General features: G+C 34.4%; 1 protein-coding gene across 1 annotated transcript; it reads left to right on the plus strand.

Moving 5' to 3' along the window:
• The first annotated feature begins 13,839 nt into the window (after positions 1-13,839).
• On the plus strand, positions 13,840-20,268 carry LOC114392623 (vacuolar-processing enzyme-like). Its single transcript, XM_028353823.1, has 9 exons — positions 13,840-14,065; positions 15,329-15,493; positions 15,812-15,968; positions 16,888-16,973; positions 17,286-17,485; positions 17,778-17,826; positions 18,021-18,230; positions 18,784-18,990; positions 19,565-20,268. Exons 1-9 carry the CDS (start codon positions 13,877-13,879, stop codon positions 19,745-19,747), a joined length of 1,446 nt encoding a protein of 481 aa, XP_028209624.1. The 5' UTR covers positions 13,840-13,876; the 3' UTR covers positions 19,748-20,268.
• The last annotated feature ends 2,097 nt before the right edge of the window (positions 20,269-22,365 follow it).

Genomic DNA, 22,365 nt, shown 5'->3' on the forward strand with positions numbered 1-22,365 from the left:
CTATTATCATTTAAGTGTATCAGAAAGCTTATGCTATGATAGTAAATACCCCTCCTTTCAACACAAATGACAAAATCCTTCCCAACAAAATTCAAATAGAAAAAATACCGCTCCATCTGTGAACTTGTTTCGCAGGCAGATGAAGAAGCAAGGGTGAAAGAGCAAAAATGAGAGAGAACTTTATAAAGAAGGCTGCAATGTAAGATGTGAAAATGGAGAATGAGGAAGTGTTGCATCAGCAGACTGCAATCTATGATGAGAGAAAAAAAAACTGACAGGATGAAACAGGTATCCTTAATCTGTCATGAACCTGATGACCGCTAGCAAATGTATGTTGGGAATTCGAAGTAAAGATCAGAGAGATTTACACCAATGAGTCATGAGTAATCACATAAGGGAACTTGACACCGCACTTTAACCCAAAATCTTAAAACAAAATTTATGGGTCTTCTCCTCACTTTATGGTGCTCAACTTTTTCACTTCTATCGTGAGACTTCATTCCATACTTGTACTCCAACAATCTAGAGGTGCCATCCCCTTGAGAAGAATCCTCTTTCTTTTGCGCAGGTGGTTGCTTCACATTTGGCTGCCTGAATTGCTTCTGCATTATTATAAACGAGAAACTAATTATTACAAAGCAAATGATGATGATGATGATATGAATGACCTTGGTTAGGGGAAGACCTATATTTATATATACCTCTCACTATATGAACTGAAAAAGAAAGAAAAGAGTAACATTTCTTCCAATCCAAACTCACTGAATGTCTTCCTTATCATCCTCCCTTTGCCCATCACTTATTAATCAGTCCCCTCTAACCGAAATTCGATTCTTCTTGTCACCTACTTTCTCCTCCCACCACATAGAGTTAATGCAGTTCTGAATATCCCTTTCCTTGTATACGACTAGATTCACTACCTTCATCATAGGGTCACAAATAACAATTTCTAACCCCTTGCTCAAGTTCTAGACGGTAGGTGCATCCATAACAAACTCCACCGTTCCATTGAATACAAGGAACATAAATATAGAAAGAGAAGTGCTTAAGCACTAAAAACAGAATGGTCAATCACACTCCTCAAACTCCTTTGCCTTATTCATTATCTCTTTGTAAGCATTTGGTTCTCGAACCTTAATGATACTTCACAATACACCACCCCCTGTTCGAAATCGCCTACCATCAACAGTCTTCTGGCCTCCACAAGCCTGTATAGCCTCCACCTGTGACTTTCACACTTGATTATTCAAGTTTATGACATGTGTATCAAATGGGACAGATAGGAAAAGAATACCGAAAACAATTAAAAATATAAAACAAGTCCATTCATTATGAGATTCAAGTCAGCAATATCTCATTTATAAATAATACAGAAATAATGTACATCATCCACTGCGATTCATAAAGAGTATAAGCAGCAAACAATCTCATTCATTAAATCAAAATGAAAACAGTAAAAACAAATGCAGAGATCCCGGAGAGTTGCTATGAGTTATATTGTGGCCCTCCTGGTCATAAGGAAAATGCTTGATGATTCCTAGCATGTTCAAAACCAACATATTATCTTTAATTCACCAATTTTCCCTTGAGCTATTCGGCTATATAGAAGAAACTAAAGAATGATACAACTACAATGTTATGAAATAAAGATCCTGCCATATGAAATTTAGATAGCCCTCAGTAAAATAATGTTATGCATATCTAGAGAGATCCAATTTTGGCTCTGACTTTGTCAGCTGCTCCATTTAGGAGAGCAAGATAAAGAGAAGAAATAGATATCAACCTTCAAAACAATTAAATAATGGAACTGGTTCATCAGCCAGGAACATCAAAGCTCAGATTAAATCTGCAATGTTAGATACAACATTGTACACATCAGAATCATGAATGGTTGTATGGTGCAATGAAGAGTGGATAAGCATAATCAGCTCAAGGCTGATCCAAATCAAGTAGAATATTGTTATGATTGATCAATAATCAATCACTGGACTTCGAGGGCCAGACCTCCCAAGCACGAAAATAAGAAGATAAGTATTGAATTCGAAATGTTCATCTGCCTTCTTTCATTAAATGGGTATTTATAATGAAGTTACAATAACAGAATTTGTATTTTTGTGTGGACAGATCCTAACAGAAAGGGAATATTCTTAGTAATGGCAGATAAGGATCAAGGGCTATTCCCCTGATATCCAGCTCAGCAATTCCAGCTCATCATGGCTTCTTTCAACGGTTGTTAACGGCTAGTGAAGTCCTTCAGGTAGGTAGGTGCTCTGATTCTCCTTTTGGGTCTCGTTTCTGGGTTGCTATCATTCCTCACTGCTTCCGGAAGCACCTTGTCCTCAAGGTGGTAATCAGCTCGCAACTGATCCCAATTTTCCCAGGTAGTATCATCTGGGGAAAGCCACTGCCACTGCACAAGGACTTCGAGTGCAGAATCTTTGTTTCGACGAGTATTTAAGAAAGTCAGTGGTTGAATCAGTAAATGGTCATTGTTCGAAAGTATCGGTAAAGTGCTGGGGTGAGGGCTGGTATCCATCTCAGTGGAATGGTACGACTTCAAGAGAGAGCAGTGGAAGACGGGGTGTATCCTAGCTTCTTCTGGTAACTGTAGTTTGTAGGCCGTAGACCCAATGCGATCTATGACCCGAAAGGGCCCATAGAATATTTTATTGAGCTTCGAATAAGCACCTGTTTGACCCGAGATCGAAACCTGCCGGTGTGGTCGAAGTTTGACCAAGACCATGTCACCCACCTGGTATTCAACTTCACAACGCTTCTTATCTGCAAAGTACTTCATGCGACTTTGAGCCTTTTCCAGCTTCTTTTTTATTTCAGTGAAAACAGCTTCACGGTCTTTGAGCATAGTATCCACAACATCAACATTAGAGTCTCCTACCAAATATTGCAGAAAATTAAAGGGTTTCTTTCCGAATGTGATCTCATATGGAGAGAGACCAGAGCTTGAGTTCCAGGAAGTGTTATAAGACCACTCCACCCAACCCAGCAGTTTGCCCCATGAAGAAGGCCTCTTATGGACTAAAGCTTGAAGATACTGTTCAATCACCCGATTTAAGACTTCTGTTTGCCCGTCTGATTGTGGGTGATATGCAGAGCTTAAGCGCAGCTTGGTACCACTAAGGCGGAAGAGCTCCTGCCAAAATTTGCTGAGAAACAGAGGGTCGCGATCGAATACTAAGCTCCGAGGCATCCCATGAAGTTTTCCGACAAGGTCCATAAAGAGAATGGCCACCGTGTAAGCCGTATGATGTGTTGGGAGCATGCCCAGATGGATTCCTTTTGAGAATCGATCTACAATGACCAAGATGGCAGTATTTCCTCGAAATGTCGGCAGTCCCGTGATGAAATCGAGGGACAAGTCCTCCCACGGCCGGCAAGGCACCGGCAAGGGACACAACAGTCCTGCCGGTTTGCGTGTTTCGTACTTCGTCTGCTGACAATCCAGACATGAAGCAACGAATCGTTCCACATCCTTGCGAATTCCTTGCCAATAAAAATTCTCCGTTAGTCTGGCCAGCGTCTTTGTGACACCCATATGTCCCCCTGTGGGTGTACAATGGTACTCCTGTAGTAGAGTGTTCACAATGGGCATAGTGGAAGGGAGCCAAATACGGCCTTTGTGAAGGACGAAGTCCTTGGTGATTGAGAAATCAGGATTTTGATCAGGTTGAGCTATAATGGTTTGTCGGAGTTGAATGTAGTCTGGGCATTGCTCCAATTGGGCCTTGAGTTCCTGCAAAAATGTGAAACAGGGCACTGATAACAAGAGAAACAGCTCAGGAATTGGTTCAGACACTCGTGACAACGCGTCAGCAACAACATTTGAACTCCCGGAACGATATTGTATGTTGTAATCGTAGCCCATGAGACGCGCGAGGTACTTCTGTTGCTCAAGTGTTTGAATCACCTGAGTAAGAAGCTCTTTTAAACTTCTGTGGTCTGTGAGAATTGTGAAGCTCTAGCCAAGGAGGTACTGGCGCCACCTCTTGACGGCGACCGTGATTGCAAATAGCTCCCGAACGTAAGTAGAGGCCTGAAGGAGTTTTGGGGGAAACATTTTGCTGAAATAGGCAACTGGGTGACCCTGTTGACTTAAAACTGCGCCCATGCCCGTTCCTGATGCATCTGTCTCTACGGTGAAGGGGAGATTGAAGTCCGGCAATCGTAGGACAGGGGAGGAAGTCAGCATCTGTTTGAGAGTAGTGAACGCGGCAGCAGCTTCTGGAGTCCAATGAAAAACTTCGAATGTGAGAAGTTTGGTTAAAGGCGCATCAATTGATGCATATCCACGAATGAATCTTCTATAAAATCCTGCAAGCCCCAAAAAATTGCGGAGTGCACGCGCCGATCGTGGTTCTGACCATTGCTGAATAGCCTGCACCTTAGCTAACACAGGTGCTACTCCTCGAGAAGACACCACGTGACCGAGGTACTCCACTTGAGGTTGAGCGAAGGTGCATTTTGAGAATTTCAAAACAAAATGCTCCTGCAATAACACCTGAAATGCTTGTTCTAAATGGGAAACGTGATCTTCAAGTGTAGCACTATAAATAAGAATGTCATCAAAAAATACAATTATGAATTGACGAAGGAAAGGGTGGAATATGGTATTCATTGTAGCTTGGAAGGAGGAAGGGGCGTTACAAAGCCCGAAAGGCATCACCGTGAATTCAAAATGCCCATGATGGGTTCTGAAAGCTGTTTTGCTGATGTCACCCTCCAACATTAGGATCTGGTGATACCCCTGTAGTAGATCTAGTTTTGAAAACCAAGCTGCTCCTCCTAGCTCGTCGAGTAATTCGTCTATTGTTGGTATTGGAAAACGATCCTTGATCGTTAGAGCATTGAGTTCTCTGTAATCAACACAGAACCTCTAGGTTCCATCATGCTTGCGTACCAATAGCACATGGGATGAAAATGGGCTTGTACTGGGCCTGATGATCCCGGTTCGCAACATGGAGCTGACCTGAGTCTCAATTTCGGCCTTTTGATAATGTGGATACCTATATGGGCTCAGAGTTAGGAACAAGGTGAATATGGTGGTCTGTGGGTCGTGAGGGTGGAAGAGTCTGGGGAGGTTGAAATAGGGAAGCAAATTTGGTCAACAAGGATTGAATGTCTGGGGGATAGGTGGAGGTGTTCGAAGGTGTTTCGAGGGAAGTAACCGAGAGGAGGAAGCAAGCACTAGGATCATAGGTTTGAACCAGGTGTCGGGCTTGAGGAACCGACAATGGTTGAAGGGCAGAGGTGTCATCTCCTTTGAGTTCAATGGTACGACCTTCATGCATGAACTTCATTGACAAAGTGGTGTAGTCAGTGAGGATAGGTCCCAGGGACCACAACCACTGTACCCCAAGGACTACGTTCGCGTCACATAAGGGTAAGACGTGGAGGTCAATGATGAAGTGAATTCCTTGAATGACTATTGAGACCTCAGTGCAGATTTGGTTGCAATGGAGGTATTGGCCATTACCAACCATGACCTTGAGGGGTGTGGTGTCACTAGGAAAGAGGCCCAATTCTGGAAGCATGGCATCTTGGATGAAATTATGGGTACTACCCCCATCCACCAAGATTAAAACCTGTTTTGAAGCCACTAAACCTGAGAAACGGAGTGTTTCTGGTGCTAATGGACCCGTGAGAGAGTGAAGATTAAGTTGGGCTTCATTCGGGTCATGCGGGTCATGCGGTTCGGGTGAAAGGCCCAAAGGCACAGCTTCTTCAGGAGAACGCTCCTCCTCATCCACAATTAGGAGATTAACCCTAGCTTGGCAGCGGTGGCCGCGATGATAGCGTTCATCGCATTTGAAGCAGAGGCCTCACTCCCTGCGAAAGGCCAGTTCGTCCGGCATCAGGCGTTTCAACGGCACCGGCGAGAGGGACTGTACCGAGATGGTGCGTGGTGAGGGGGGAACAGAAATCGGGGTTGGTGGAACCATCGAGAAGGAAGGTGACCGATTTCGGAAGGAGCGGCGGTTCTCAACAAGTTTCTCTTCCTGCAAGCGGGCAAGGCCCGCCGCTTGGACCAGCGTTAATGGTTGTAACACTTGGACCTCGCGGCGGATGTCTGGATTCAGTCCTGAAACGAAACAGCTGAGGAGAAAATGCGGTGAAAGACCCACCACGCGATTGGCGGTATCTTCGAACTCTGAAAGGTAAGCTGCAACGGTGGTGCGCTGTGTCAATTTAAACAGGGTTCCGGTAGGGTCGTCATATTGTGAAGACGTGAACCTTGTTTGGAGAGCATGAAGGAAACCTGCCCAAGTCGAGAGTTGGCCGTTGCCGACCATCCATTGGTACCAGGCCAAGGCACGTCCATCCATGTAAAAGGACGCGATGGTCAAACGCTCGTGTTCAGGGGTATGGTGATATTAAAAAAACTGAGTAATTTTGAATATCCAACCTAAGGGGTCCGTACCATCAAATCTGGGAACATCAAGTTTGACGCGGGGTGGTTGGGAAGCAGAAGGTGAAGGTGATGGGTTATGGGGAAAAGAGGTGGGCAAGGAATCAGGGGATTTGGAGGTAGAAAGGGTGGTGATTAGGGTATCTAATTTGTGGGTCATGGTTTGGAGGCTTTCACTAAGGCTCATCTGATGGGTAGTCAAAATGTTATGATTGATCAATAATCAATCACTGGACTTCGAGGGCCAGACCTCCCAAGCACGAAAATAAGAAGATAAGTATTGAATTCGAAATGTTCATCTGCCTTCTTTCATTAAATGGGTATTTATAATGAAGTTACAATAACAGAATTTGTATTTTTGTGTGGACAGATCCTAACAGAAAGGAAATATTCTTAGTAATGGCAGATAAGGATCAAGGGCTATTCCCCTGATATCTAGCTCAGCAATTCCAGCTCATCATGGCTCCTTTCAACGGCTGTTAACGGCTAGTGAAGTCCTTCAGGTAGGTAGGTGCTCTGATTCTCCTTTTGGGTCTCGTTTCTGGGTTGCTATCAAATATCAACTCTCACATTTCCTTACAACAGACAAGCAGAAGCCACATCTCTGTTTGAGTTAGGAAGATATAAAAAAGAAACAAATAAAAAAAGGAACAATTTATTTCAAAATACAGCAATTTACATTTTTGATGGAGATTAAAGAAAGAGAGGCTAGAGAGCCGGTGACAAGCCAAGAATATGAATATCCATAAAAGTATCAATAGCACTGAATTGATGGTGTAGAGAACCATTATGGCCAGCCAACGATGATAGAAACCTAAAAAGAAAACAACCATGACATTTCATTGAAAGTTGTATAGACCAAGTAAAAAGAAAACAAGCTTTCAACATGAAAGCAACATTGCAATGCATGATAGGGGGCTCCAATACCCAACTTGCAAAGGTTGCATACATCTATCTTTCACTTTCCCCATTAGATGGGAGCCTCATGCACTTGGCCTTTCATTATTTACATGGATAAGGTAAGAGCAATGAACTATGCTTCAATTCAATGATAACGTGGATCCGCTTTAGCCAGTGTACCATATAGCAATGAGAGAGAAAAATCTAGGTTAGCCCCATTAATCAAGTGGGTCCCACTAGAACCCTATTTTTTTTTCCTCTCCTACTGTTGGTGCAACTGCTGTAGAGAAACCAGGGGGGGATGTGATTCCATTGAAGAATCACTTTAGCCATGAGAAAATGGCCAGTGCATATTAATCACGTGTTTGGTTAATTTTGGGTCTGTTTGATTTAAACTTTAGTAAAATTGATGTCTAAAGAATATGTTAAAAAAATTGATTTGCGGTTAGAAATGAAATTTAAAAGTGAGTTTAGAATAATTGGTTTCTGTTTGGATGATAAAGTAGAATTATTTTTCAAGCATAAACATGAGTATACTTTTAAAAAATGTTTGGGTTGTATATCTAGAATCAATTTTACATTTTTGAAAAGGACAATAATTTTCTCTTAATCCTAAATCAACTCTGCTCAATGTTACCTGTGGCATAACTCAAGTACTCCTAAAGTCATACTGTACACATACTGTACTGAGTAGGTGACTGTATTTATGTTGTTGGGTACTCGTAGATACTCCTAAGTCCTAGGTCAAATGTTGGAAAAAATAAGCTTTGATAATTTGATTCCTTAAAAGATAAGTAGAACTTGAAACCAAATCCCAAAGGAATGATTGGTCGTGTATGGTGCTGCAATTTCCTAACTTGAATCCATTGCATTGAAATTTCACAACCATCCTCTATCTTTTCTTATGAAGTTGTGCTTATTAGTCATTTATACAATCTAGTTATGGTTATATAAAATTGTATATTTATTTTCTTCTTTAGGTATTCTTACGAGAAAAGTCATAAAAGTAATCATGCATAAATATGATAGGATTGAGTTTTGTCTCTTCCAACAAAATTTTCTCCATAAATATCACCAGAAAATCAAACTCATCTCAGTATGCTCAATCAACTTACCCCTATCCCCCTATCCCGTGCTCATATCCTTGCCAGTTGCAACATAAGTGGCAATCATGGTTTTCACAGGAAACAAACAGACCCTTATAGAATAAAAAGACATTTCTAGGGACGAGAATCATAAAATTTTTAACTCATCAGAAATTCCATTCATATTACTCACAATATCAAAACACTTGGAAGATAGCTTATAGAATGTTCTCCCCATTCTCCATAGGAAAACACGCCACAACTCTAATAATCTCTACCTAGCCCTGTCTCTCTGTATTATATATCTCAGTCTTTCAATTGATGCCGCCGCTCTGTGTTGATATCGCCGACTTAGCGTAATTACGCATACCTCCTCAATGCTTTAGCGTTAATTAGTTATAATCATGGTGTTAAAAAATGAAATGAGAAAATAGTTTGAAAATTGTAACTCATACAGTAAAGATTTTGCGTACTATCATCATTTTTTAGCTTAAAAATTAAGTTTTAAACAATTCAATATTTTATCTAAAAAAATTAACATTTTAGATTTGAATTTAATTTTTATATTCGGTTGGTATTAAAAATTTTAATACAAAATTTAATATAATTTAATTATGTTATCTTGTCATCTTTTTCACTAATGCTAATAAGATGAATTCTTATAGAATATTTTACTATAAATTAAACACTTAAAATTTACACTAATTCCAATAAAAGTTGTCATATAATTAAAAATATCATTTTTTTATTATAATTCATTAAAAATATTATATATTTAAGATCATTTCTAATTGATAAATTAAATTCTAAAACATATACCTATTTTTTCTGTACCTTCCCAGTTGCTTTATTAATTAAATTAGTAATTTTTATAAATAAAACATATTAATGTATAAATATAATATATAAAATAAAGAACGGATATATATATATATATATATATATATATATATATATATATATATATATATATATATATATATTTTTTTTTTTTTTTTTTTTTTTTTCAATTAAGAAAAGTGTAAGTATATGAAAAGGTTTAAAAGGATATGAAATAGGGTAGGAATGAAAACTACTAGAAGATGCTGCTAAACATTTGCATTCTAAGTCTAAACATTTTTATTGATCTGTTATTTGTCTGAGCTGCTGTTAAACATGAAAAATTGTAGGTTGTATTCTTTTTTTTTTAAAGGAGTTAAGTTGTATTCTTTAATGAGTTCAAAACTTTATTCTTCATATATTTCATAAGATGGTGACTAATTTTTATATATATTCTCTTCATATTTCTTTTTCTTTCATTGACACAAATGGGATAAGGATGAAATGGAAAATTTTGATGGTACTTGATGGACATAACTAACTTGATGGACATAAAGTTGTAAGTGGACTAATTTCTTATTTAGATCCTTTTGTGGTTTGTCAATCCTAATTTTACTTATTTGATATATGACACACTAAATTAGATTTTTCTTGTCATTTATTAGTATAGGTGATGAGAAAATAATATATCAATGAAGTAAATAAGGATGTAAATAAAGTATTTTTTATTTTATCAAATTTTTTTAAGTAGAATACATATTCTTTATTTTGTTATTAATTATTTTTATTTTATTATTTTCCTTCTTGTTGAGGATTCGAAAGGAATAAAAGTATGAAAAAAATTTAATCACAAACAAATCATACAAGTGAACTTAACATTATACTTCAAATAAAAAATTTAAGGTATTAATTTATGAATCTTTCTCACTTATAAGTTATTCAACTCATTTATTTTTATCCAATGTAAGATTTTATTTTGACACTTTTATTCATTTATAGATTGTTGACATTGATGAGCAAGAGCATTTGTGGCACCATGTGGCATTTTGCTCTTCCTCTTCCCCTTCCCCTTTCTCCATTTAGAACTATAGGATTGCCATATGTTAGGTGCTATAGAAAGAGGGTTAAAAAAAGGGGAAGAAAACATATATTAGAAAAGGATAAAAAAAATGTCATTCATTGATTTTTTTATTTAAAAAGCTGACAGTTCTAAAACACTCTCCCACAATGGAAGATAACAATAGTATTAAAAATAATTGGACAATAATAGTATTATAGAAAAAAATAACAATAATTGAACATTTTCAAGAGCTTATAGAAAAAAAAATACTTAGTAGAATATTCAAACAGCATTAGGCGAATATTTTTAGTTTTTTTTTAGTTATTGCAACTAACGTGAAACTTATCTGAGACATAACAATTCCTATGATCTCAACAGTGAAATTCTTTTTAAATAATTAAGAAGGATATATGACTATTTTGTAATTTAATTCTAAAAAAATAAAAAATTTCATTTTCTCAAAATGTGTAAGATTTGTAGCAATTAGATCAAATTGGTTGTAAAAAAATTATAAGCTAATGTAAAATTGGTTCATAAACATTATAATTTAAAGATAAAATACTTTTATCTAATTATTGTATTTTTTATACATTCATGAATTATGATAGAAAAATTTATTCTTTCAAAGATTAAGTTATTATCAAATTGCACATTTAATAATTAAAATGACTATTTATCCAAATTAAAAAATTAAGTTATTCAGAGAAAATATTAAATTATTTTTTTCAAAAATTTAAATATTAAAAAATTTAATCTTTTTTTTATCCATAAAAATTTAACATAATATTAAAGATTTTGCAACACTTACAAATCATGTTTAATTAATTGAGGTAGATTCGATTGTTACTTAATGGTTTAAAGTAATCCTGATTTCAAACTAACAAAAATTTTAAGTTTTAAAAAACTTATATTAAAATATGAAAAAGGGAAAAGAAATTAATCGATAACCAATATTTATTATTAGTACCCGTTACGTAAAAGAAATATTTTGGAGAAGGAAAATGATCAATTATTAATTCGTGAAGTAGCATTATGTCTATAATATATATATATATAGAGAGAGAGAGAGAGCTAGTTTATAAAAATATCTCCTATGTTGTGGTTGCGGACCAGTCTACGTTGTTTAAAGATTCATATTCAGATTCAGATTCAGATTCAAATTCAAATTCAAAAGTCCCATCCAAAATAGACAATGAAAATAAATGCAATAGATTCCACTAAAACAGATAAATATCTATTGAAATGTCAATAATGCAGAAAGCAACAGCCAACAGCCAACAGGCAATAGAGAAGCACTCCAAAAGTTATATCTTTTGATTGATTGGTGAGTTAATCAAATGGTATACATGTCCTTAAGTGGTTAATGGATCTAAGTGCATGTATATGCAAAGAGTATCTATTAGAAAAGATTAATTCTTAAATAAACATTCGTACTTTTCTATTTTTGGATTCACCAAGAAAAACACAATATGAAGACTTTAGTCTGAATTACAAGTATTTTTTATATGAGATAAATTCATTGATTTTTTTTTTACATAGAAAGTTTTATTGCAAGTAGAGTTTTATTATAATATCAATTAATATTTTTTTTCTGAAATCATCAATTAAGAAATTGTATTATTAGAGATTTTTGTTTTTTATATTTTAAAAACTTTATAAAAAAAATAGTGATTTTTATTTGACTAAACCACCAAATTTCACAAAGCCAGTCACAGCAAGCATGTGAAGAGGGGGGCAACAAGCCACGTTACACCAAAGCTGAGCAGCCCTAGGGCATTCAAACAGACAATGAAGGGTAGACTCCTCAATATCCCCACAAACCAGACACCCTCTCAAGGCTTGGTGTCTTAGCTGCCAGGTGAAAAACTGTATATTAGCTGGGATTAAAATTGAGGATTAAACCAACAAATGCACATTATTTTTTTTTAGTTTACTATAGTTAAATCTTAGACTTAGGGATGATAAAATAGATTCAAATCCTAGAAATATTCACAAGTGGAAAGAGTAATTATCCGTTTATTAAGCCAGAGGATAAGATAAGTATGAATACTATAAAACCTACCCATCTTGCACATGACACACACACACACACATATATATATATATATATATATATATATATATATATATATATATATATATATATAAAATTAAAATATATTACTTAATTAAATAATTTATATATAATAATAACAGTCTAATAGAGAATAGTTAATATTATTTTAACTTATCTTATATTAAATTTGTTTCAAATTTTATTTAAGAAAATTAAACTATTATTTATTTTTATGTATAAATTTATGAATTAGTTGATAAGTTTTTTCTAAGATTTCTTTTAAACTATAAACATATATTTCGTGTTGTTTGGTGCTTCAAATTAATAGTATAAATTTATACTTATTTAACTTATCTTTGTAATGATAATGATTATCTTTGTAAGGTTCTTTATAGTAGGATTGATATTGTATTGGGAATTTCTTGTCACCTATTACATTCACTCGTCTATAGGATAAGAGTGAAGAGACACAAATTAGTTTGATCTATGATTCTAAGGCCCCTAGATCTTATATAGAGAATTTCCTTATTTTCTTTAGTAACCGTATTATTGTGGTTAGAAGTATTGATAATTTTATCGATGACTAATTTTTATTGGGAAATTAATTATCTTTAATAAGATTTTTTTTTTTAACCATTTTTTTTACTAGGATGATAAAATGAGTTAGACCCATCAAACCAATTTATTTTGACCCATTCTATTTTTGACAGATTGGGAGTAGGGTTTTCAACTTACCAACTTACTTCAACTCACACTTTGTAGCCTATAAAAAAATGGGTTAAGGAAAAAAAAATGGAACAGGTCAACCCATCAAAGTGTTTTTTTATTAAAAAAAGTTAATATATATTTTAATATTTTATACATATGTTTATTAATTTTAATTATTTTATTTTTTGTCGAAATAAATTATCATTCAAAATTTAAGGTAATATATTAAATTTTTTAGTAAATATTTATTATTTAATATTTATAAAATACAAAATCAATTAAAATATAGTTATTATTATTATTTTTTAATAATTTAGTTTTGACATATGAACGAGTAAATCTAAAAAAAATAAAGAATCTTATGAGAGTGAGAGAATTGACCTATTTTTTCGGGTTGATGAGGCGGGATAAATCAACCCATTTTATTACTTAAACTTTTTATATTTATAAGATTTAAATGTGAGACTTTTGTTAAAAAAATATGAAATCGAATACCATTCAAATGAACCACACGATACAATATCCTTATTTATTTATAGTGTAAATTATTGGCAAGTTTTTAACCATTTAGGAGGAGAGTAAGATAGGTAGAATAGAGGAGGATCATGATTCATGAAGTGCTATCGAAAACGTCAGCGAAAAAGGCAAGGTGGTCCTACAAATGAAACTTCGCAATGAACGTAACCAAGAATTAGGAAAGTATCCAATTCCTACCCCACACGCCACTCCAACCTCTCATCTAAATTCCCACCTAATACCATAATTATTGTTTCTCTATTTAATCCACTTCCCCCTTCCCAACTCATTCACTCTACACTCTCCATATGGCCACTCTTCTTCTTCCCACGCTCCTCCTTCTCATACCCTTCGCCACCCTCGTCTCCGCCCGCCCTCACCTCGCCGGAGACTTTCTCCGACTGCCCTCCGAAACCGATAACGATGACAACGTCCAGGGCACCCGCTGGGCCGTCCTCCTCGCCGGTTCCAATGGCTACTGGAATTACAGACATCAGGTCCATCTCATACACATGACACTTCAATTTTTATATCTTTGATTTCTTAAATAAGTTCTGGGGTTCTAATCTTGTAGAAAAAAAAAAATATAATTAAAAGAAGAAATTAACTTGTATCAATATCATAGTAATAGAAAATAAAATTAAAAAAAAAATCATCTAAATATAAATCATCCAACTGAATAAACGTCCACACCTGTCAGACTTGATATTCAAGAAACTGTGAAACTATCTGATTGAGCACAAGTGGACCTCTGATATTTGGACCTAAATACCTAATGATAACAATTTCTAGAAAGCATGCTGAATAAATAGGTGTGACTCCCTTTGGTCACGTCAGGTCTTAACCGAGATTAGGACTCTTCAGCGGGTATTTTTTTTAATAGAGGGGGTGTTCTTAGCCACAATTAATTATTACAAAATATAACAATTTTCTGTTATATGAAAATCCGGTTACTTTAAGTATATTCAAATTAAAACGTACACATATAATTCCTCACAATTTCAATTTTTTATTATTATTTATAGATAAAATAATATATGCGCCAGCAATACAAAATACTATCATTCAATCACAAATCTTATAAATAACAGCACTTTACATTAATAATATATAGTCATTAAACTCGTAATATTATTATTACTTTTTGCTTTAATGATTTAGAGTACTCTCTTTCTTCCTTGTGGTGATGGTGTATAGAAACATGGTGGAGAGAAGTGAGACATGCATATCGTAGCATGTTTCTGCGTTTGAGTCATTCAGCTTGGCTAAGAACTTGTTCTTTCGGTTCTTGCTAGCTTATTGTTATAACCAGCAGATGTACTGGAAAATACCAACCTTAGCTGTTGGGTTTTAATTTAAAGTTAAAATATAGGAATAGTTACACACTTGTCCACTTGTTCTTAAAAAGTTGCAACTATCTCCCTTACTTTATATATTATTCTTATTCTTATATGTTGACATCTATTGTTTTTGAAAAGTTACGTACAGATATATATGTAAGGACCATATGCATAGTAGGGTAGAAAAACTGTGATTAGAAGAAAATATATTATTGATCCCGTACACAACACTCAATCAATATCAATTCGTCCCCAGTATGAAAACGATTGCAATAATATATAGTCTTTTTACGTAAAATCATCTACAAAGTTATCTCTGACAAAATTGAAAATGATTGACACCTTAATAATTTAATTCAACATTATATGTATGTATTTTAATTGTTTAGTTTTAATGTTAAGTCTTTGTTGTTCTATCAGGCTGATGTTTGTCACGCCTATCAAATACTAAGGAAAGGTGGCCTGAAAGAAGAAAATATTATTGTTTTTATGTATGATGACATTGCATTCAATGGGGAAAACCCAAGGCCTGGAGTCATCATTAACAAACCAGATGGAGGTGATGTTTATGAAGGAGTTCCAAAGGTAAGTTATGTTAGTTTTTTAACATCCCGTATTTTATTGCTATTTCAAGTTGAGTAAATTACCCCAATCATTTTTGAGGTTTTGTGAAATTACACAAACACTTTTGTTTTTTTAACCATTACAAAAACCTTTCTTGTAAGGGGTGTTAGTGTAATATATAAGAGGGTGTCGGTGTAACGCCTTCAAACATATGAGGGTGTTAATGTAATGTTTTCAAAAATAAAAGGGTGTTATGTGTATTATGAAAAAAACTTAGAGGGTCCAAGTGTAATTTGTTTTCAAGTTTGATAGGTTCTAATATGAATTGTTTTATGGCAGGATTACACCGGCGAAGATGTTACTGTTGGTAACTTTTTTGCTGCTTTACTTGGAAACAAGTCGGCACTTACTGGTGGCAGTGGGAAGGTTGTGGACAGTGGACCTGATGATCATATATTTGTATACTATACTGACCATGGAGGTCCAGGGGTGCTCGGTTAGTAGCTCTAAATTCTTTCACTGAAAATTTTGATCAAAGTCATGGATTGGATTATGGTTTATACGGGTTTCAGTATGGTATAGGCCTTGATTGAGGTTGTTACTGACAAATAGTGTGTCTACTATCGTTGTTTGATTGATTGTGTTTACATTTTCTTGATTATGCATGAGTAGAATGAAACCTCTAAATATTTCAGTGTCAGCTATGATTTCCTCAAAGTGGTGTTTGTGTTCTGTGGTATTGGATAGAATCGCACAATAAAGTGAAAATTGCATACAAATCAATGATGTATCTAAAGAGGATGATATATTTCAAAACTACCTTCTGTTTGTTAGAATTTTTTATTATCTCTAATATTTTTTTTGTAATTCTGTATTTTCAAAAGGAATAAGGGTTAAAGGGAAACTAGGTGTTATGCATCAATGCATCATAGCTGGACTATCACATATTTGTGAACTGATTACATTAGCTTATGATCTAAATGTCTATTCAACAAATGGTTATACTATACATTCATCATGTCTAATACAACTTTTATTACGTACTGAGATGAAAATCATGCATTGTAGTTTTATAGTCCTATTTATCCATTATCATATTGTCACTCTTTTCTAGAGACTTTTTTATGTCCCATGATTCAGTAATGGCCTGTCTGTATTTCTTTTTTGAGTTCTTTTTCAATACATGTGGATAACATGAAGGGTAAATTACAGTTACCAGAGGAAAAGGAGAAAAGAAGAGGGAGAGAGGGGTGGGATATGTGGTCTTCAGTGTTTTTGCTATCCAATTTGTCTTTTGACCATTATTTCTTCTGTCAACATTTCTATTGGATCATTACATGACAAAGTGAATCTTCCTACCAATAATATTAATATCTGCTCTATTTCTTGTTTTGGGACATGGGAATGGATTTTAGGGATGCCTGCTGGTCCTTACTTATATGCGGATGATCTGATTGAAGTCTTGAAGAAAAAACATGCTTCTGGAACGTATAAAAACCTAGTAAGTCACTAATATAGTTATCCTCTTCTTAATTTTGGTACCAATCCTGTTTAAGCTGTTTAATAATACTACCTCTGGTCCCTATTATAAGCAACAAGTGTAATGTATTTTTACACTACACTTATTACTTATAATAAGGACCGGTGGTAGTATCATGTTTGGATTTGATTATTTTTTAGGTAACTAATTTTTCCTCCCAAAAGCTCTCTCACAAAGCTTTTGGGGGCTATGGTTATAAGCTGTTTTGAACACAAAATAAGCTAAATTGACCCCACACTAAATTATATTTGGATTTACATGATGGTAATGCAGGTATTTTATCTGGAGGCATGTGAATCTGGGAGTATCTTTGAAGGTCTTCTTCCCGAAGATATCAATATTTATGCAACCACAGCTTCCAATGCAGAAGAAAGTAGTTGGGGAACATATTGCCCTGGGGAGTATCCTAGTCCTCCCCCAGAATATTCAACCTGCTTGGGTGATCTGTACAGTGTTGCTTGGATGGAAGACAGGTATGTGCATAATAAGTAATCATAAATGAGATTTATGTGAATATGTGATGATACTTATATACTCATGATCCATGCAATCACAATGGAGTAGTTCAATGCCTGTGACTGCTGTATTGTGTCTGTCTCTATAAGAGTTGTATATACTAATTGTTTGTACATTGAAAGCTTTTTATAGTAAAATTATATTTATTTTTGCACTTACTATTTTTTTGTTAGATCAGAAGAATTTTATTTTATATAAGTAATGTAAATTTTTTAGGGATTAATGTTAATTTTCTTTACTTGTGAGCAGTGACAGACACAATTTACGAACAGAAACTCTGCATCAACAATATAAATTGGTAAGTTATTGTTGCTAACTTGATTTAATTTTTTAAATTAAATGGATATAAATTGAAGAATATAATTCAATAGCTTGATTGCTTAGTTACAAGTGAGATTGTTTTTCTTAATTTAACTCTTGGTTTAATTTTATGGGTGAAACATTGTGTTAAGAAATGTGTGACTGATGTCTTCTTTACTCTTGTGCTTACAGGTTAAAGAGAGGACTATATCTGGAGATTCATACTATGGCTCTCACGTGATGCAGTATGGTGATGTACGGCTTAGCAGTGATGTTCTCTTCCATTATTTGGGTACAGATCCTGCTAATGATAATTTCACTTTTGTGGACGAAAACTCCTTATGGTCACCTTCAAAACCAGTCAACCAACGTGATGCTGATCTCATCCATTTTTGGGATAAGGTATCTTGTTTGTGCAATATCTGTTATTTTTATGTTATTGATTAATTGCTTGATCATGTCATCACCAGTGACAACCAATGAACATATGTGATGAACTGATAATGGGAACAAACCATATTGTTTGCTTAAATTAGTTGAGTAGTGTGTCTGAGTTGTCGTGAACTCCCCGATACCTAAGTTTAATTTCTATGGATAAAAAAATTAATGTTCCCCAGTGTTGAGAGTAAAGTAGAAGAGTTATGACCAGATATTTTGAGTATTTGTATGCAGTAGAACTTAACTAGTAAGATATCACATATGAGGAAGTAAAATCGATAGATTTGGAAAGTTATGTACATCTCATGCCTTGTTGCTATTGAAACATGGAGGAGTTGCTAGCAAGTAACCCTCTTTTCCCTTGGATGTTTGGCACCAAATGCTAAAACTACAAGAAAATAAAGCTTGCAATCTGATGCCACATTTTATTAAGTGGGTCATTAAATTTTGCTTATTATATATTCATTATATTGTATATGTATATCTTCTTGACTCTGTCTTCACTGTTTATTGCCAGTTCCGCAAAGCTCCTGAGGGTTCTCTCAGGAAAAATGCAGCTCAGAAACAAGTTTTGGAAGCAATGTCTCATAGAATGCATGTAGACAACAGTGTAAAACTTATTGGGAAGCTTTTATTTGGTATTGAAAAGGGTCCAGAAGTACTCAACGCTGTTAGACCGGCAGGATCGGCACTTGTTGATGATTGGCACTGCCTTAAAACCATGGTATCATTTTTGTTCTGAAGCCATATGATAGATAGACTTTTCGTATAAAAATGAGCTTAAGATCTATCTCTGAACAGTGTAAAATTTTTTACACTGTCAATTGATAAAAAGTTATCTCAAAGATGACTTAAAAATAATTATTATAAAAACTTTTACACTGTGAATTGATAAAAAAAATTATGTCAAAGATGACTTTAACATAATTATTATATTATAAAAGTCAATAAAATTATTGTATATGATAATTTTTAATTGATTAACCGCGTAAAAACTCTCTGTGCTGTTGGCGCATATATTATTTACTCTAAAAATATAGTATAATAGAATTAGATTCATTGCTTATTGGCTTGATCCTTGAAACAATGATGAAGTTGAGCTTTGTGATGGATTCTAATTGCATAATGACCTCTTTACACATGAACAAGGGCAAAGATTATTGTGAGACCTTAACAAGGGCAAACATTGTTGAACTAGAACATGGAATTGACACTCTTTTCTTGATTTCAGTATAGCATCTCTTGTTCACCTTGGTTTATGACAAAATGCTTCACCGTTTAATCTATTTTGAATGCAGGTGAGGACTTTTGAGACACATTGTGGATCCTTGTCTCAGTATGGCATGAAACATATGAGGTCCTTTGCAAACATCTGCAATGTAGGGATAAAGAATGAGCAAATGGCTGAGGCCTCTGCACAAGCTTGTGTCTCTATTCCTTCCAATCCTTGGAGTTCTCTGCAAAGGGGTTTCAGTGCATAATAATTCCTGTAATGTGCACCAGTAAAGACCAAAGTATGATTATTGTTACATTATGCTATATGATTGTACTTGTATATACATATTTTGTCCCGCCTTTGTAAATACAATTGGGACACTACTAGGATTGGGAAGAAGGGTCTTTACATTTTTAGTTTGGCAAATAGATATTGCAACTACCTTTGTATAAATCTATTTCTGAAGAAGCAATTACAACTTTCAAGGGATGATAGCATTTTGTGGCATAAGGATTAAGGAGGCATAAAGGACCAATTGCTTTGGAATATTCACTCATGACAAGGCACAAGGTCATGCGTGTATGCCAACACATAGTAATGATGTGTGTTTTTATTCAGTAGGCAACTGGCAGATCGGGTTTTCCCTTGTCACTTTTGTATAATTATTTTGGAAGAATTTATGATGTCAAAGTTATTGTTTAATATTAATGGCGACATTGTATTTATTATTTGTAAAATATTGGGACTCAACTATGCTTTGGTACCTTTACAACAGAGTCATTAGGATAAAGTACGACTATTCTATTAGTTGTGATTATTTTGTTGATGCTTTTGTTTATCTAAAGTTGGTGATAATTTTTATTTCAAGGACAACTTAAAAGCATGGCATTAAAATTAAATAAGAATAGTTATCTTGGTGTATTTTTCCGAATTGAGTTATAGTATAAACTTAGTCAAAATTTTAAAATATATCTCGAAACAGACTTGCATTCAAATTTTATTGAAATCATTATCATAAGAGGTTCTCTTATGTGCATCATAATATATAAGGGATCAAACGTTCTAACCTAACATTTATCTTATGAAAAGAAAAGGGGAGGCAGGGGGGCAATAGAATCGTAGAACAACAGAAGTAAAAGGACAGAGGATCATAAGCTCTAAAAATAGGATCTCATTTTAAACGTGTTAGATCCCAAAACTTACACGAGTGTGTGCATTTTAATAAGTGACTGCCCCAAAAGTAAATCGCAATTGATAAAAGAGTAAGGTCACGTTTTACTAATCTTCTTTTTTTATGAAACAAGAGAAATTTTTTATAAGGAATCTAACCGAGTTGCATATTCATGATTTAAATTTGAGATCATTAATTATATTAAAATAACTTCTAACCAATTAATTCACACGTTTAGTGGTGACCTATTATTAAATAAAAAACATAAGTATATTTAATGTATTTTAAATATATGATTTTTTGTATTTATCGAGTAAAACAATTAGTTGTGAAAAATATTGTAATGTTCCCATGCACATACCACAACAATCAGAAATATATCTAAAAATTGGGAAAGAAAAATGATAGTAACAACTTTGTCATTCTCTAAAATTCAACAAATATTTAAATGTTATTAAATTAGCTAAGTAAAAATGTAAAATAACTATTTTATAAATTTTTCGAACATGACTCTAGCTTATTTAAAGAACACATGGCACAAGGTTGTTCTAACTTAAAGCTTATTAATACTCATGTGTTGCTTATCATTTTGTTAAAGTTTGTTTATTATCTTACTCCAAAGTTGTAGAAAGGAAAAAAAAAAAAGACTCACAAAGAGGTTGGCTTAAATTGCAAGAATTTGAAGGTTTCCAATAGGATCTCACTAACCTATTGATATCATCATGAGTAACTCAAGCAACCATGAAACGAAAAGTCCTTCTTTGATTAGTTTGCTCAACATTAACCTCCAATTTTATCAAAAGAGGCTTGTGATAAACCGTAACATCCTAGAAATTCAACCCCCAATGCAAATTCATCACCACTCTATCAAGCCTTTGCTCCAAATTCCCTCTTTTCCAAGTAAACGAATATCCTTGGAAACCAGCGTCAAAGAGCTCACAATCCTTCGCCATTTGATTAAAGCCTAAAACATCTATAAAAGACAAAGAATGAGAGTCATATTTCCTTTAATGAGAATGAAGGATAGAATTAAAATCCCCCACAACCGCCCATGCACTATCAATATCCAAGACTAGAGACCTCAAATCATCCCACAAACTTTGACGAAGCGTAAAAAGATGATTATTCTTAAACAACAGTCAGAAGCCAAGCATTAAATTCCTCCAACAAACTCTTATATGAACAAATTAAGATGAGTGCTAAAAAATTTCCACCTTTCACATAGTCGAATCCCATAGGCACCAAATACCACCAAAGTGCCCACGAGCTTTCTCAACAAAATAACTGTTAAACCCATCCTCTGAATAAGACACTAAGCTTTCTTTCCACAATATTGCATCTCCAAAAGAAAAATAAGAGAAGTAAAACATTTTCTTCTTATCTTAGTCATAAGATTCACAAACCCTTTACTCTTCTTACCTATACAATTCTAGTATCACCTAATTGACAAACAATCGCACTTTTGATTTCCATATCTAAAGATGCAACAATCTTTGCTTATTATCTTCATATACATTAATAACATTCTCTTCCAACACATCCTACTTGTAATCCCTTCCAAAAACAAAACCTGTGCCTATTTTTTGAAAAACACAAGTCATTTATAAGACTTCATCATCTTTGACACTGCATTCAATACCCTTGTTTGAACTCACCACAAAAATACATTTTGACCTTCTTCTCCCTTTGATCATTGAAACTGATCATGACAC

The sequence above is a fragment of the Glycine soja genome, chromosome 17 (genome assembly GCF_004193775.1).
Source record: "Glycine soja cultivar W05 chromosome 17, ASM419377v2, whole genome shotgun sequence".
In the NCBI taxonomy this organism is placed as follows: Eukaryota; Viridiplantae; Streptophyta; class Magnoliopsida; order Fabales; family Fabaceae; genus Glycine; species Glycine soja.

Excerpts from the sequence above, each read along its gene's own strand:
- LOC114392623 (XM_028353823.1), top strand. The coding sequence starts at position 13,877 with ATGGCCACTCTTCTTCTTCCCACGCTCCTCCTTCTCATACCCTTCGCC. Across the intron at positions 16,974-17,285 it reads CTGGAACGTATAAAAACCTA|GTATTTTATCTGGAGGCATG; the intron begins GTAAGTCACTAA and ends ATGGTAATGCAG. Across the intron at positions 17,486-17,777 it reads GTTGCTTGGATGGAAGACAG|TGACAGACACAATTTACGAA; the intron begins GTATGTGCATAA and ends ACTTGTGAGCAG.